At 42.4% G+C, this 15,469-nt stretch overlaps 1 protein-coding gene across 2 annotated transcripts in view; it reads left to right on the top strand.

Annotated features, from left to right (window-relative positions):
- The window catches only part of si:ch211-198n5.11 (methylcrotonoyl-coenzyme A carboxylase 2), a 56,291-nt gene that overhangs the window by 36,409 nt on the left and 4,413 nt on the right, over positions 1 to 15,469 (top strand). The window contains exons 9-12 of one of the 2 annotated variants that reach the window (XM_067990341.1): positions 5,337 to 5,493; positions 7,656 to 7,739; positions 12,531 to 12,673; positions 14,821 to 14,902. In XM_067990341.1, the coding sequence (XP_067846442.1) occupies positions 5,337 to 5,493; positions 7,656 to 7,739; positions 12,531 to 12,673; positions 14,821 to 14,902 (466 nt within the window). Of the gene's footprint in view, positions 1 to 5,336; positions 5,494 to 7,655; positions 7,779 to 12,530; positions 12,674 to 14,820; positions 14,903 to 15,469 lie in introns of both variants that reach the window. The other variant, XM_067990340.1, reaches the window with a different exon arrangement.

Genomic DNA, 15,469 nt, shown 5'->3' with positions numbered 1-15,469 from the left:
ATTTTTATGCACTGTGGGGCTTGATCCTTCACCTTGATTTCTCAGTAAATTGAAAGCTTATGTAATAGTTTGGGATTATGTGTTCCATAAGAAGAAAATGTATGCCAAGGTACTAGACCTTTGAGAACCAGCAGAGAATCTAGCCGCCAGAGTTAAGTCCAAAATCCATGAACCTTATTTAATTAATTTAAACTGATTATGGTTTCCAGTTGCAAACAAGCACAGATCGAAAAAAATTCCAAAGTGGATGAATAGGATTATGCCCAAACAAATACCTTTCTTCTAGTGTTACATTATCTTTTCTTTGTGGTGGCTTTTAACAGCAAAGTATACAGCAAATACAATGCTTCCTTGGTGAAAACAAATAGAACTGGATAAAGCTGATGTAAATTTGAGCACATCTGTCACCTAATTTAAATTCATATTAGGTATTTCCAGTGATTAATGTCATTCAAGTCTTCATGGAGGATATTCCTTAAAAGGTGTTGATGGCATAATCAGCAACCATAATCTGTCACCATTTTAAAATATTTGTCATAAAAAATATTTTTCCACAGCAATTTTCCTCCCTCCTTAAGGTGTTGACTTCTTGCTAGGGTATAATTCTACAACGCTCTCCAGTGCCACACCATTATTCACACAAGTCTTGGCAGTGAGAGCCGGCAGGTTATTCTATCATGGGGGGGGGTACCAGAGCTGAGTTCAATCCTGTCCTCACCGGATGGCCCCACATGACCACGTTTAGCCGGAATCAATGTATGCTGATCAGGAGTGGGAACACTAGCTAATTTCCTCCTTCCTAACTTCTTTTTGCACATCTACTATTGCTCAGCCTAGAACATATGATTCAAGAGAGCCTGGGGATCAAGCCTGGGTCCTTCCTTACCTGTATGGGTCAACCAACAGGGAAATCTCTGATTTTAAGTTTTATCCCTTTTCTCGTTGATTTTTTTTGTAGTATAAGCTGTACGCTAATTATACGATTTCATTAGTGCTCTAGTGGTGAGAAAATACAATATTCCTCACCTCCTCGTGCATGGTGGATGCATTAACATCAACAATGAGGACAATTATTTTGTTTGTTTTCTTCCATGCTCTCCTGAAAGTGCTGACTCTTGCTGGAGTACAATCCAATAACCGTCCTCCAGTACCTTACCAAGTGTGAATTGAGATAATAAGCATCTGGAGGCTATTCAATCAGAGAGGGCTTTACGGCAGAATCTGATTACATCTTCACTCTGCATCGACATATGCTCACTTTTCAGCGTGGGTCATTGTCAGGAGAGAGGACTCTATCTGATATTGCACCTCCCTTGCTCTGAAGCACGAAGGTAATTACAATGGCCACACTGTCACTCCAAATCAGCTAAACCAACACAGACCAGAAATAGAACTTGGCTTGTAGCACTCTTGGCAGTGCATTAATCAATATTATTTTAAAAGAGAAAAAAAATCAAGGGATGAGGTGGCACATTGACCTTTCACCTCTAGTTCCTTGCCTTGAGTTCAGTGCAGAATGATGGACTAATCATCATCTTTCTGACCTGACTCAGATCCCAAGTGAATTGAAGTTGGGACAATCTAAATACTGTTTCTATAGTGTGTAGAACAAAAATGCTATAATTTAACTCAAATTAAGAGTGTGAGACTACAAGAGCAGCTTTGAGAAATGGAAGCTTTCAAACTATTGGAATAGAGGAGAGTTTTTTGAAGTTTAGGAACAAATAATTTAGCTTTCTGTTTGTTTTTTGTTAATGCTCATTTATTATGCTTATTGAGGTGACCGATGTCAAAGTTGGGGTAAGGAATTTGCCGCAACCCTCTTTTCACCCAGTGCACGATTACAATTTTTTTCCAATTCCCATTGCAGCGACCCTTAAGGCCTCTCTGAATGTGAGTGCCAATTTATGCTAAGTCCTGGGCACCTTTGTGCGGTAGAACAAAAAATTACTGTATGTTCCATTATTTTGAGACTTGAGGCTTCTTGATAGATAGCATATGGTGGCTCCCAAACAATCTACAATGCAGTAATGGACTAATGACACATCTGTGTAATTTTTTTAACATGGAGATAAAATGAGAACAATATATGTTTATCTAGTAGGCGAACTAACTCTGGAAATGCTGGTATTTTTTTCTGCCTGTGAAATGAATATAAAGATTCCCCAGGATTAGGAGGTCAATTGGCTGTAAAGCACTTAGGGATGACCTGAGGGGGTGAAAGGTGCTATTTGAATGCAAGTTCTTTCTTTCCAAATGTAGGATATCACAGTTGGCAGGCATATAAAAGTATAAAGAGGAAACATTTTTTCAACATTCAGTGTGTTGAAATTTTAGTGCTAAAGATTTTAGGTTTAATGGAGAATTTCCTAAATCTGTACACTGGAGGAAGGTATGGAATAAGCATGCATCTGAAATTAATCCTACCTAGAATGAACAAAGTCCCTGGAGAGCCACAAAATATAATTTCATATTTTAAAGTCCTTGTTATGTACAAAAAGTGAACAAACAAAATGTTCTTTAGAAAAATCAAGTTTAAAGGGTGATTTGCAGATATATGAGGATCAGAAAAGCTGATATTTCAATTAGATTTTACAAGAGGTGCTCCTTATGTCAGCTGTTCCTTGATGCTTCTGGGTTCAGCTCAGTTTATGTCACTGCTTAAACTTAGACAAATAATTTAGTTTTCTGTTTGCTTTTTTGTTAATTCTCATTTATTATGCTCGTTGAGGTGAGGGATGTCAAAGTTGGGATAAGGAACATTTTTCTGTTTTGGTCACCCAGTATTGCTATCGAGTCAGGCCAGGAATAGCATGGCCAGATGTAAAGCAAACCTCCCTCTACGCACTCCCAGCAATTTGTCACAGCCCTCTCTTCACCCAGTGCACTATTTTTGGGAGCATGCGATTCTGAAGGCAAAAATATGAGAACCACATTTTGTGCAGACTTAACAGCACTGGAATTATTGTGTGGGTGATAAGTTTACAGTGTAGAGCAACCATGTGTTGAGTTCAGTCTCCATTTTCTGATAGAAGCTTTGTTTAATCACTCTGGAATTCTTTGTATTAGTAAACACATAAATACAATGGTGTTATGTTGTTTGTATGGTACAGTGTTGTTACCCAGTAGGCCAGCAGGTTAGCTCTGCTGGTGATATTTTATATGAGCGAGCTATAAAACATTATTATTTAATTGCCTCTGAGATTTCATTGACACATGTGGCTGGTGGCTACAAGTCCTTTTAGGCCTAAGCCTTAGTGAATCTAATGTTTGTACCTGTTTTTGCCCCAATTTAGCTCTACACATCAACACTATACTCTTCAATGGGGACAAACAGGATGATCTGCTGTTCCACTCTTTATTTAATATGACAGTAGCTCAGTTGATGGATCTTTTGCCCATCCTCCTCCAGATGAGCAGGCTCAGGCAAACTTTTCCTTGTAGTGAAAGGTTTGCAATGCAAGACAACACTGGAGGCACTTTTATATTGGTGCTGGTTCTCTGGGAGAGTGACACTCAAGTGGAGACCAGCAACTTCCAAGTCCAACTATCCCCTTTTTACCTGTGGGCCACCGATCCCTATTGGAACTTCAATACGTTTACCACACCTCAAATGACCATACTCAGGATCTTCGAAAAGTAGTGCCCCAGACATTGTTGGAAGTGCAGAGTTCATCTCTAATATTATTGTGGGCCACGAATGGCCAGAGTATTGCACTATTGATATAAAGGTGCCAGGAGATTTGAATTCCTTTGTCATTTTTAGTCATAGCTACCTCACAATTAAGTGTGTATGAGTAGTATTTTACTCAGTGTTTTGCATCTGCAAAGCCCAATCCTTTTGGATGGAAGTGTTTTACTAGAGTTTCTTATATGGCTGTAAAAGTCTGTGTATTTTTTTGCCTGTTGAAGCTGTTTCCCAAAAATGAACACAAGTGAACATGCTTTCTTGTTTCAGGCGCCAGGTGATTTAGTGGAAACTTAATTCTTAATGTGTAACAACATTCTTCTCAGCTGTTGGGTGAGCTGCTTACTGATAGTCATAATTTGCTTGCATAAGAATGCAGAGATATCCATTGAAAGAAACTAGTAAAACGGGCAAAGTATTTAGTCCAAAAACCATGTAAAGTAAATCCATTAATCCCTGAAGAAAACATTTTGAATTATTTTTGTGCCAAACTAGAACAAGCAAATTCCGCTGCACACTATTTTATATAATTATGGTCTGCTCTATACGTGAAATGTAATACAAAAACTATCTGATTTTTCTTGCTGCCATACTTGTGATAGTAGATTTATGTCCACATTTGCTGGCTTGGTCCATGACAGTACATTCTGATTCCTCAGCTTCAAACAGTTGTTGAAGCAGAATCCGTAAGTTCTTTTAAAAGGAAATTAACTAGTTGCTTGAAAAAAGAACGTTAAAGGCTATGGGGAGTGAACAAGAGAGTGGGATTAGACTAGGTCCCTTGTGGAGCAAAACACCAGCGCAGACTTGAAGGCATAGCTTGTTTCTGTGCTCTAATTTTCATCTGCTCTCAAGTAAAACTACATAGAGCTTTTGGAAACATTTTTCTTGCCGTAGCTTGTGGGTTTTTTGACCTTAAAGGATTTGAAAGTGTTTGTAGTCACTATTGTAGGTTCTGAACTGTTGAGGGGCATCTGGCAATGTCGTTGTTTCTTGATGGAGGTCCTTCTAGGAATCCTAGTCCAGGAGAAGGACGAAGAGGAGCAGCAGGAACAAGTACTGCATGGTATGGTACTCAGCCGCACAGACCGGAGGTTTGATCCCCCGTCAATTTGTACTGAGCTAACTGATCACAGCTGGTGAATAGCTGAGGCTTTATAATTTGGCCTAAGCACCCATGGTCTAAGTAGGGGAGTAAAATCAGCCAGGGTTCCCACTCCTGATTGATATAAAATGATGCTAGCTGGAAAATGTTTGTGCAAACTGTATCTTCCTTATTTGTGATGCATTCCACAGTCAAAGCGGCTGTCAACACTCACTGTCTAGGGACATGCATGAACAATGGCCACTTGGGGAGTGCTGCTGCCACACTTGGAATCAAACCTAAGAGCCAGCCTTCATGATAGGAGGGGAAGATATGAGAGATTATTGAATAGGAGAAAAGAAATCAGGCTAATAATGTCTATAAACAGGGATTATACCACTGAATATCTCAGTTGTTTGGGAGGGGGTGTAATTATGTCACTGAAATTAATTTCTAAAATTTTACAACTGGGTATTAATTGGTATTACTGCTTATGCTGAACTCTTGTACATGTGACAACAGACTGTAAACATGATCTAACTTTAAAAAAAAATTATTTTGCAGTCACCTTATTGGAATTGTGGCTAACAATGGAGAACTCACTCATAATGCCTCACTAAAAGGCAGCCATTTTGTGCAGCTTTGTGACCAGAGAGACATTCCCATCGTATTTCTTCAGAACACAAGACCAAATGTAACTGTGACAGGAACATTATCCAAGGTAATAGGTTTGATGTAACTGGATTGTAGTTCAATGTCATCACTGAATTAAATCCTAAATAATGTGCTGCAATGACTCAAATGTACAGCCCAGTGTAGAACTGAACCATACAGACCAGGAAGGTCCCAGATTGATCACTGGTCTGTACTGACTTAGCTGATCTCAGCTAGGGTGACATTAGAGCACTAGAATTGGTCTCTGGGCTGGGTAGAGCTTCCTACTCCAATTCGCCGTTCAGTGACTCCTGCTGGAAATTGCACTCGTGTGAGTAGTTGCAATTCCCTCCACAGTTGAATAACCTGACAACCTTTACTGTCTAAGCTCACAATTGAACAATGGCCACTTCGGCAAAGTATCAGAGATCTGCCAGTGCTTGTCAAACCGCACTTTACAGGAGTCAGTGCCTTCAGGAGAGGAGGGAAGAAAATTGGGTGGAGAAAATGTAAAGTAATGAAAAGTATTACTGTTTGTGTGCAAGCTTGAAAATGTTGTAACTTTTCCTCCATCTCACTCTTCTGTTTCTTTTCTATAAATAATCTTCTTGCACCTCTGTCAGGTGCAGAATACTTGAATAAATGCAGAAAATGCATAGTATCTGAAAGAGAAAGGCAGGTTTGTGTTTTAGGTGGGAAAAATGAAGCTATTTTTCCTTTATCATAGACAATGTCGAGTATCATTCTTTCTTGCTGAACATGGCACACGCAGAATTAAGATTGGTTTCTTAGGTATGAATTTAAGTGTGGCAGCAACCCTCCTTTAGTGTTCATGCGTGCCCCTAGACTGTGAGTGTTGGCGGTCTATTCAACAGTGGAGTGCATCACAAATGAGGAAGATGCTGTTCATGCATACACTTTCTAGCAAGCATCACTATAGGGAGAATTTTAACTGAGAGTGGGTTTCCAGTGGGCTGGGGAGGAGTGAGCGCCAAACACGTCCAACCTCAGCAGCGAAATGGGCAGAGAGCAGCATTTGGCCAGCGAGAGACTCGCCAACAAGAACATAAGTCACAGAGAGGGGGTTTTGGAGGGTCTCACAGGAGGAGCCCGAAGCTTGGGAGGACTAAACTTTCCTGCTCCTCCTGGGCCCACAAAGAAAGTAAAAAATAGCCTCTTCTGGTCCCAGATCCTCTTCTTGCTGTCTTCACCTGGTGGGAAACCCGCAGCGGCTTCCTTAATCAGACTAGAGTTAAAATTACAGTCGGGCTCAATGACGTCATCAGAACCTGAGCTACATATTTAAAGGAGGACCTCGCTGGCTGCAGGTGGATGCCTTTTCCACCTGCCCAAAAGAGCAGGTTAAAATTCAAGTCAGCACGATTCAGGTAGGACATTAGCGGGTAAGTCATCCAGTTGATTTTAACTGCCTATCTGCTCTGTTTCTGCCAAGCGTGTAGGATTAAAATTGCCCTTTATGTATCAGTCAGGAATGGGAATCCTGGCTCATTTTTCTCCCCTTCATTGCCCAACAATGCTTAGGCCAAATTATGAAGCTGTTCCTGCAAATTGCATAGAATATACATTACAGACTGGCTAATTCTCCCAGCTCAGTACAAAAGCAGATAAGGCCTTAGTTTGCATGGCTTGATCACTGCCATTGGACTTAATGTGGACCTGTCTAGCAGATCATTCAGAAAATATGGCACAGATCAAAGAGAGAATCAAGATCTTATGTGATTAATGAGCTGGAGATCTTTTTGGGATAATTGGTTTGATTGGCAGCTGTGTCGGAGGTGGAACCTTGGGCCATTATTTCTTTGTAGTCCCTTTGATGGACAGCTCTGTGACCAGCAGCTTCTGATTGTGAACATGTGTTTGGCTGACTGCACTGAGTTTCTGGTCAGTCGGAAGCCAGCAGAAACCTGGGCTCGTTGTATGCTCCGTGGTAGCATTTCAGCATGTAAGGAATGAATAGCCATATTTCAAGCATCAATTTAATCAACATTTTCAAGGCTTGTTTTCCTTTGAATTGAGGGATAATTTAATCAATAAAATGATAAAGGGTTTGATCCTTTGCACAGTATGGAAAATATACATGTTCTTGGTGTCCTGTTGCAGGTTTACAATAAATGATATACATGTCATCTCCTGTTTCATGTTTTAAGAGTGCTATTGATTTTTGTATACAATATAACACAGCAAATCTCTCTATGGTTTTCTTTGTAGGCTGAAGAAGTTTCGAACCAACTTAAGGCCCAGGCCTCCATGATGTCGGCTGTGGCATGTGCCACTGTTCCCAAGATAACCATGGTAATTGGAGGCTGCTATGGTGGTGAAAGTTTTGCTATGGTACATTCTAGAAATTTCACTGTATGACCGTTGTACTGTTGAAGATAATTATTGTATGAAAGTAATTGCTTGTTTTTTTTAAGTTATTTTGTCTTGTAATAGTAAGCAGAGACATAGCACAATCTAATTAGTTTAATATATTAATTCTATCTGTTGCTGGTCAGATAGGAGTTAGTGCCCCAATGGCTCAATTGATGAACGGCAGTGCACAATGTACGGCTGAGCTTTACAGGACAGAAAGATCTCAGGTTCAAAGCCTGGTCTGTGCTCAGTTAGCTGCTCTTTGGTGGTGGTATGGTTGCTTTAGTTGGCCTCAGTGCCCCTAGGCTAGGAAGGTAAAAATGAGCCAGAGCTCTTGTTCCTGATCATTATCCAGTGATTCCTGCTGGAAAGTGCACACGTATAGATGTCAGATAAAATGATTGGACTTGTCTGTGATGCCTTGATGGTTGGGTAGTCTAACATTCTCAGGGCAGGACTTTTCCCTTCTGGGTAGGGTATTGGTGAGGTAAGACTACTGTCCACCACAGTGGCCCCACCATAACACAGGCCCATTGTCCTGGATCAGGGGTCATTTGGTATGCAGGGTGGGCTCTAGTGGGATCCCTGCCACCAGGAGGAAGCCTGCCGCTGCTGGTACTGTAGTGGGACCGCCACTTTAGCACCCAAAAAGGCAGCTGGCCATTTAAAGGGGCGGAAGAGCCTCAAAGAGGAAATCAATACTCACAATATACCGCTGACCACCCAATGTCCCTTTCTGGCCCCCATGCCGGCTTACTTTTTTTTTCATAAAATATACTTTATTCATAAAATTTGCAGCATTACATACAATAAGTTGTCATATCACATTCCAAACGTACACAATACAGATTATACAATTTGCAGGTTACATCAAGTGCAGTTCATTGAACACATTGTACATAATTACAGTTCATGACACTCTAGGGTGCCTCATTGCATTACACTCAATATAGATTATTGATTACAGATTCATTACAGGTACATTACATTAATTTGAATTTTACATTCTGCCCGGGGGAGTTTTTCCCTGATTGCGGGAAGGCTCTAAATGGTTGCCTTTCCCCACAGAGCCTTTGCAGCGGCCGCACCCAGCCTCAGTGCGTCCCTGAGCACGTAGTCCTGGACCTTGGAATGTGCCAATCTGCAACACTCGGTCGAGTACAGCTCCTTGCACTGGAAGACCAGCAAGTTTTGGGCAGACCAAAGGGCGTCTTTCACCGAGTTGATGGTCTTCCAGCAGCAGTTGATGTCTGTCTCGGTGTGCGTCCCCGGGAACAGCCCGCAGAGCACAGAGTCCTGTGTTACGGAACTGCTCAGGACGAACCTGGACAGATACCACTGCATCTCTCTCCAGACCTTCCTTGCAAAGGCACATTCCAGAAGGAGATGGGTGAGGGTCTTGTCTCCACCGCAGCCTCCTCGGGGACAGCACGCGGTGGTGCTGAGAGTCCGGGAGTGCATGAAGGATCTGACGGGAAGGGCCCTTCTCACCACCAGCCAAGCTATGTCTTGGTGCTTGTTTGAAAGCTCTGGCGAGGAGGCATTCTGCCAAATGACATTGACAGTCTGCTCGGGGAACCAACCGACAGGATCCATCATCTCGAGGACGTTACGTGCGGGCCACTGATCGCCTTGTGATCGAAGGTGTTTTTTTGCATAAACTTTTCGACGAAGGACAGGTGGGGCAGAACGGTCCAACTGGACGGAGCGTTCATTGGCAGCGTGGCCAGACCCCTCCTTCGCAACACCATGGATAGGTAGAACTTCAGCACGTAGTGACACTTTGTGTTTGCGTACCACGGGTCTACGCAAAGCTTGATGCAGCCACACACGAAAGTGGCCATCAGGATTAGGGCCATGTTGGGCACGCCTTTCCCCCCTTTCTCCGGAGATTTGTACATCGTGTCCCGGCGGACACGGTCCAAAGTCAAACTGTAGATACTCATTGCTGCTTGTACTGGTTTACTGCTTTTAAACCTGGTGCTACTGGAACTGTACCACAGTAAACAAGCAGTGGTGTCAGGCTGCGTGATTGCCAGTGACACCACATAATTATACATTCAGTGAAAGTATTCGCCACCATGGTTTTCTGTTGTGACATTTTCAAATCTGCTGTGGTAAAGTCTGATTTATTTTTTTAAAATTCTCTCACCAGCTGTGCTGCCCTCCCTTCTCTCCTATAGGCATTGACTAGCTGTTGAGCAATTCATTCAGTTAACAATGTTAGGTTGGGGAGGGGGTCATTGATGCAGCACATTGGAGCACCAACACGTGATACCACAGAGTGTTGAAATGTGCTTACATCTACAATCCCTCACTCTGATGAGTTCTTGATCTTGGCCTTGTCACTATAGGGATGTACTGTCCACTGGACAGGCACCTGCATAGGGAGTGGGGGGAGGGAGGCGAAGCTGTAGGACAAACCTAATTGGGCTGCTGTGATGAACCTCCTGGTGGACAGATCAGAACACCGTTGTGGGCCTGGGGGTGGAGTTGCCAACTTGCCATCTTGGCTAAGTTGATCATGCAGTCCAGGGAATGAGGAAAAAGTAGAGGTTTATCTTTGAATTAAAGGTGTGCAGATTTTGACCATGCTCCCTCCAGTTGGGTCTCTTTATTTTCTGATTTTCTCTGAGCAGATTGCCCCTACACCTCTGCCAGTCCTCCCCTTTGGCGGAGAGCTAAGCCACGTAAGGTACTGCCCAGATAGGACATCTCCAATGGATTTTCCTTCTCCCTTGCGGGTAGATACCTCAGCCTTCGTCTGGCATTTTCCCACCTGGTGCAGCTCCAGGGGAATCAAATGGTAAGGGAGGGTGGGATAGAAGCGATATTCCTAGTCTATTACAATAAGTGTAATACGAAGCACCGCTGTGGCAGCCTTAGATATTGGGTTCTTTTAAAAGGGCTTACAGGAGTCATGGGGGTGAAGTTGGGCAGTTTGGCACCCGTTTTTTACGCGCTACACAGCCAACTAAGCCTTGAAGATGGGGTCCGAGATGCGGGCGCACAGTTCCGACAGAAAGTGCGCAGGTTGCCATCTTGGTAAATGGGTTTGCGCGCCCCCCCCCAACGAGCGCTACAGCGTGTAGAGTAGGGAAATTATGATGCGAATCAGTGTGCAACGCTGATTTAAAGGGACCGCTGCTATTTTGGAACTCCACACTCCATCCAACACACTGTCTTAACCTCTCACAGCTGAACATGACTTAAAGGGCATGAAGGAAACCCCACCAGTGCTATTTAAAGGGATCATGTAGGAGTTACAGGTTAATTGCTGGATTATTTCTTCTGGCTCTTGGTGCATTTGTACGTGTTTTTGGAGGTTTCCTATACTTGGATAAAATTTCAATACACTACAGGGAGTGAGCTGGCTGACTGACTGGCAACAGCAAGGGCACTGGCGGAGTGGCAGAGGTAGGAGCAGGAATGCTGTCATCCTGAGAGAGGTGGTTCAGTGGTGCCACTGCCACTTGCTGCCTCCTGTTATGCACCACCTTCTCCTGCAAGAAAGAGAGAAGTGTGTCAGTGAGTGTCCTACAAGATGTTTGATTGATTATGGCTGTCATAGTTGCATGGCTGCCAGTGTGTGTGAACTGTGAGTTGTGAGTGTGAGGATTGCAACTGTGCTAAGTGTGTGAGGGTGAGATAAAGCCTATGATTTGAATGGTTGAGTAATGACTGAAAGAGAATGTTGGTAGGTGGGTGATGGGGGTGTAGTGAATTGAGTAGTGGATGAGGCTAGTGGTGTAATTGGTAGGATATGCCACTTGAAGCTTGAACTCACTCACCTTGACAACTCATTTTAAATCATTGAACTTCTTCCTGCACTGCATCCACGTTCTTGGAGTTATGCTCCTGGCATTTACCTCCTCCCCTACTTCCTCCCACTGCCTCTTCAGCATATGTCCAGAGGGCCTCCTGAACCCCTGCGGATACAGGATGCCCCTCCTTCTCTTCACCTCTTGCACCAAGGCCTCCAGTGCATTATCAGAGAACCTTGGTGCACGCTGTCTCTCAGGCACAGCCATTCTTCAAAGTATCACAGCACAGATTCAGTTTTGAAACAACTCCCACCACTTCTTGCGGCTACAGTGCACCTCCCCTTTAAAAGGTGCAGGCTGCCTTTAAGAAGCACGAGCCTCTAGCGATAGTGGGGTCCCCTGCTGATGCGTGCAGCCAATCAACAGCACAGGTAGTGCTGGCTGCACGCAGCAATCATTTAAAACAGCAGACTGCACAAATTTAACATAATGCCTGCATCGCTATGAACAGATGCGGTTCAATTGCGGACAGTGATCCCGTTTTCAGGGGTTCTCCAATTTAACCCCCTTGTCTGATTCTCATGGCTAAATACATTTACAGAGAATTTCCACAGAGATTCTCCCGATCTCCCGCTGTAAATTCGGCAGCAACCCTGGAGAAACGGACACTGGTTCCCCAGGGATTCTGCTGAACTTCCATCGAACTTACGGCAGTAGATTGGGAGAAACCTTGGGGAAACTTCAGGTCATCATTTCAATACTAAGTATTTCACAAAATGTGATTGCATCTGCCTCAGAGTTCCATACAGTAGGAATATCTTTTTGTTTTACACTTCTTTTTGTGGCAGTGTAAGTTGAAGATTAACTAATGGAAATTAACATTTGAAAAAATAGTACTGGTGCCATCGGCTAATGAGACATCAGACTCGTGTGGATAATGTTTAAGGGAAGTTTTTTTATTTTTCAGTGTGGTAGATCATTTGATCCAAACTTCCTTTTTCTGTGGCCTAATGCCAGGATTGGACTAGTTGGTCCAAATTACTGCTCTGAGTTCCTGGAAACCGATGGAGAGTTCCAAGATGAAGCACAGCTGAAGATCATGAAAGAAACGTCAGTATCTGCGCTGCTTGAGTAAAGAAAAAATGGTTCTTTAACCATCTAGGGGATGAAATTGCTGTGACTGTTAGTTTTACTGGAAAAGCCGATGTGGATATAAAGTAATTAAATGCTACTTGTAAGTAAATGACATATAAACTCTAGTCTCGGCTTCAATCCTGGTGTATGCTGAGGTAGTTGATTCACCCAGGCCAGCTGCTGTGGTGCTGCAATTTGCCTCAGCGTCCTTAGGCTAGAGAGAAGAACGATCAGCCTGATCACTACTCATAGATTCCCTTCACTGGCACGGTGAGTTAGGCAAGGCACTGGAGGGTAACTGGTGAAACTGCTCTATGGTAAACATGCAGCGCGGGCAGGCTGCTCAACAGCTAGACACACCACATGATGTCATATTCAGTCAGTGTATTCCCCACCACAGTTTTCAGTTGTCATGTTCCTAAATCAGCTTTATTTGTTTTCTTTTTTTCTTTTCTTGCCAATTGTGCTGCCCTCTCCTCCTCTCCTGTAAGCATTGACTCCTCCCTGGAGTAGGGTCCCATGGAACCCACTGTTACTCATCCAAATGACTATTATTCATATGTAAGTCTCGACAGTGACTGTCAGCAACCAACCTGAGCACAAGAACATCACGGTCACCCAATGTCCACACATGCACAACTAGCTGAGGTGACTTGATGGCAATCAGAAATGGACATTATGGCTGAATGTTGTGCGCCTGCCACTGACTCTGGTGATCAACTAGCTCCGTACAGATCGGGGATCAAATAGGAGGCCTAACTGGTCTATAATTACAGCTGCTCACTGGATAAACTCACTAAGTCATCACGGGAACCTCATTTGTTATCCTAAAGCTAACATCTGGAGTTAATCGACCAATTTACCTGTTGCTACACTCTCTATGAATGAATCAACAGAAAATGGCTTACTGGGTTTACACAATGTCGGCAGAACCGACTGAAAGTTTATTAGTGAATTCGATTTGTCAACATATTTTGCCATCAAAAACAATAACATAGATTTCATAATTACATGAAAACAAGATAGTCTTACAATTTTATTTTTAATCAACTAAATTTAACCTGATCAACAAGCCATATTTTGGTTTCATGTAAATGGTCTTAAAGTCTGAACTATATGGAACATCTATTAGTTGCAAGTTGACAATAAAGGAAGCTATAATCTTGTCCTACATTTGTAGATTTTTAGAAATAATGGTTCAGCCCTTAATAGATGAGATAAAAAATATGCACTCTGTACTGTATTTCATGTAGTTTTTTCTGTGCAAATTTTCTTCCTGGAAATGGTGGCTGATACTGGTGTACAATTGCAAAGGCATTAGCACCCATCAGTACCTTGCCCAAGGCACATTCTTCATGTATGAACTTAGAAGTGAGTGTTGGCCCATTGAAGAATAACACATGGGGCTCATTTTGACTTGGTATGATTGTGTAAAACGGGTGATAGCGAGTTGGCAGCCCATTTTACATCTCTCACGATCTTTATTTCCATTGAAGTCAATACCACCTTTTTAGTACAAAAGTTCCTACTGCATTTCCTATTTTCCTTTGTTGTCCTTAATTTGTAAATATGACCTCTTATGCTTAAATGATGTACATAGGAACATAGGCAGTACTTGGATCTAATTTGTCCAAACCTTTCATAATTTTAAACACCTATCATTCACTCACAGTCTTCTCTATTCAAGAGAGAAAAGACCTAGGGTAACCGATCTTTCCTCATGTGTCATTCCCTTAAGTTCTGGGATCAACCGTGTAGCCATTCTCTGTATCCCCTCCAATAACCAAATATCCTTTCTGAAATAGGGAGACCAAAACTGCACGCAGTACTCCAGATGTGGTCTCACCAGGGCCAAATACAATTTTAAAATGACCTCTCTGGATTTATATGTTATACCCCTTGCTATTCATTCCAACATTCTGTTTGCTTTCTTTTTAACAGCCTGGGAACATTGTGCTGAAGAGTTTAGTGATCTGTCCACTAAAACCCCAATATCTCTCTCCTGTTCCGATACATTAAGTACATTCCCATTTAGCACAGCGTCCTCTGAAATGTTCAAATCAATATAGAAATTTCTGATTTAAATGCTTGCGCAGCTTTAAAGCAAATATTTTTCTCTTCAGGCTGGAGAATGAGAGCTCTGCTTTTCACTCCTCTTCCAGGATTTGGGATGACGGTGTAATACTGCCTAAAGACACTCGGATGGTAAACTCACACTTCATTTTAGTTCTGTTTGCACTACAATCGAGATAAGTTTTTATTAGTAGCCATTCTTCATATGTCAACCTAGATAGTGAGTGTCAACTAGCTATTCAATTATAAGAGGTATCAAAGCTGAGTCTGATCCTGTTCTCACTTAACGCCCACACGTACACTTCCCGGCAGGAAGAGATAACCAGTAGTGGTTGTCGTACCCATGCAACAGACTGAAAACTCCTTTCTGTTAACTTGTCAGTGCTGTGGTGAAGCTTCAAAATCTTGCCCTTCATTCAGCTGACCAGTGCTAGTTCTAACATGGAGTGCAGGATTTACTTTCGGAAGGCCCACAGAAAGAGTAGTAAACTTTTAATCAACTGTGTTCTTCATAATTCAGCAGTGTTATTGTCCATCTATTATGCATCCAATGCTACTGTTTTTATATGTATAAGTATATATATTTGTGAATTGGATAAAGTGAATTTCTGGATAGCTGTTTTATTTTTTAAAAAATTTGCAAATGCTGGAAATACACAGCAGTCGATCAACACCTTGAAAAGAGAAAAGATGGATCTG

This window comes from Heptranchias perlo, chromosome 9 (genome assembly GCF_035084215.1).
Source record: "Heptranchias perlo isolate sHepPer1 chromosome 9, sHepPer1.hap1, whole genome shotgun sequence".
Taxonomy (NCBI): domain Eukaryota; kingdom Metazoa; phylum Chordata; class Chondrichthyes; order Hexanchiformes; family Hexanchidae; genus Heptranchias; species Heptranchias perlo.
Note: the sequence above shows the minus strand (reverse complement) of the source record. Positions and strands in the feature narration are given on the sequence as shown.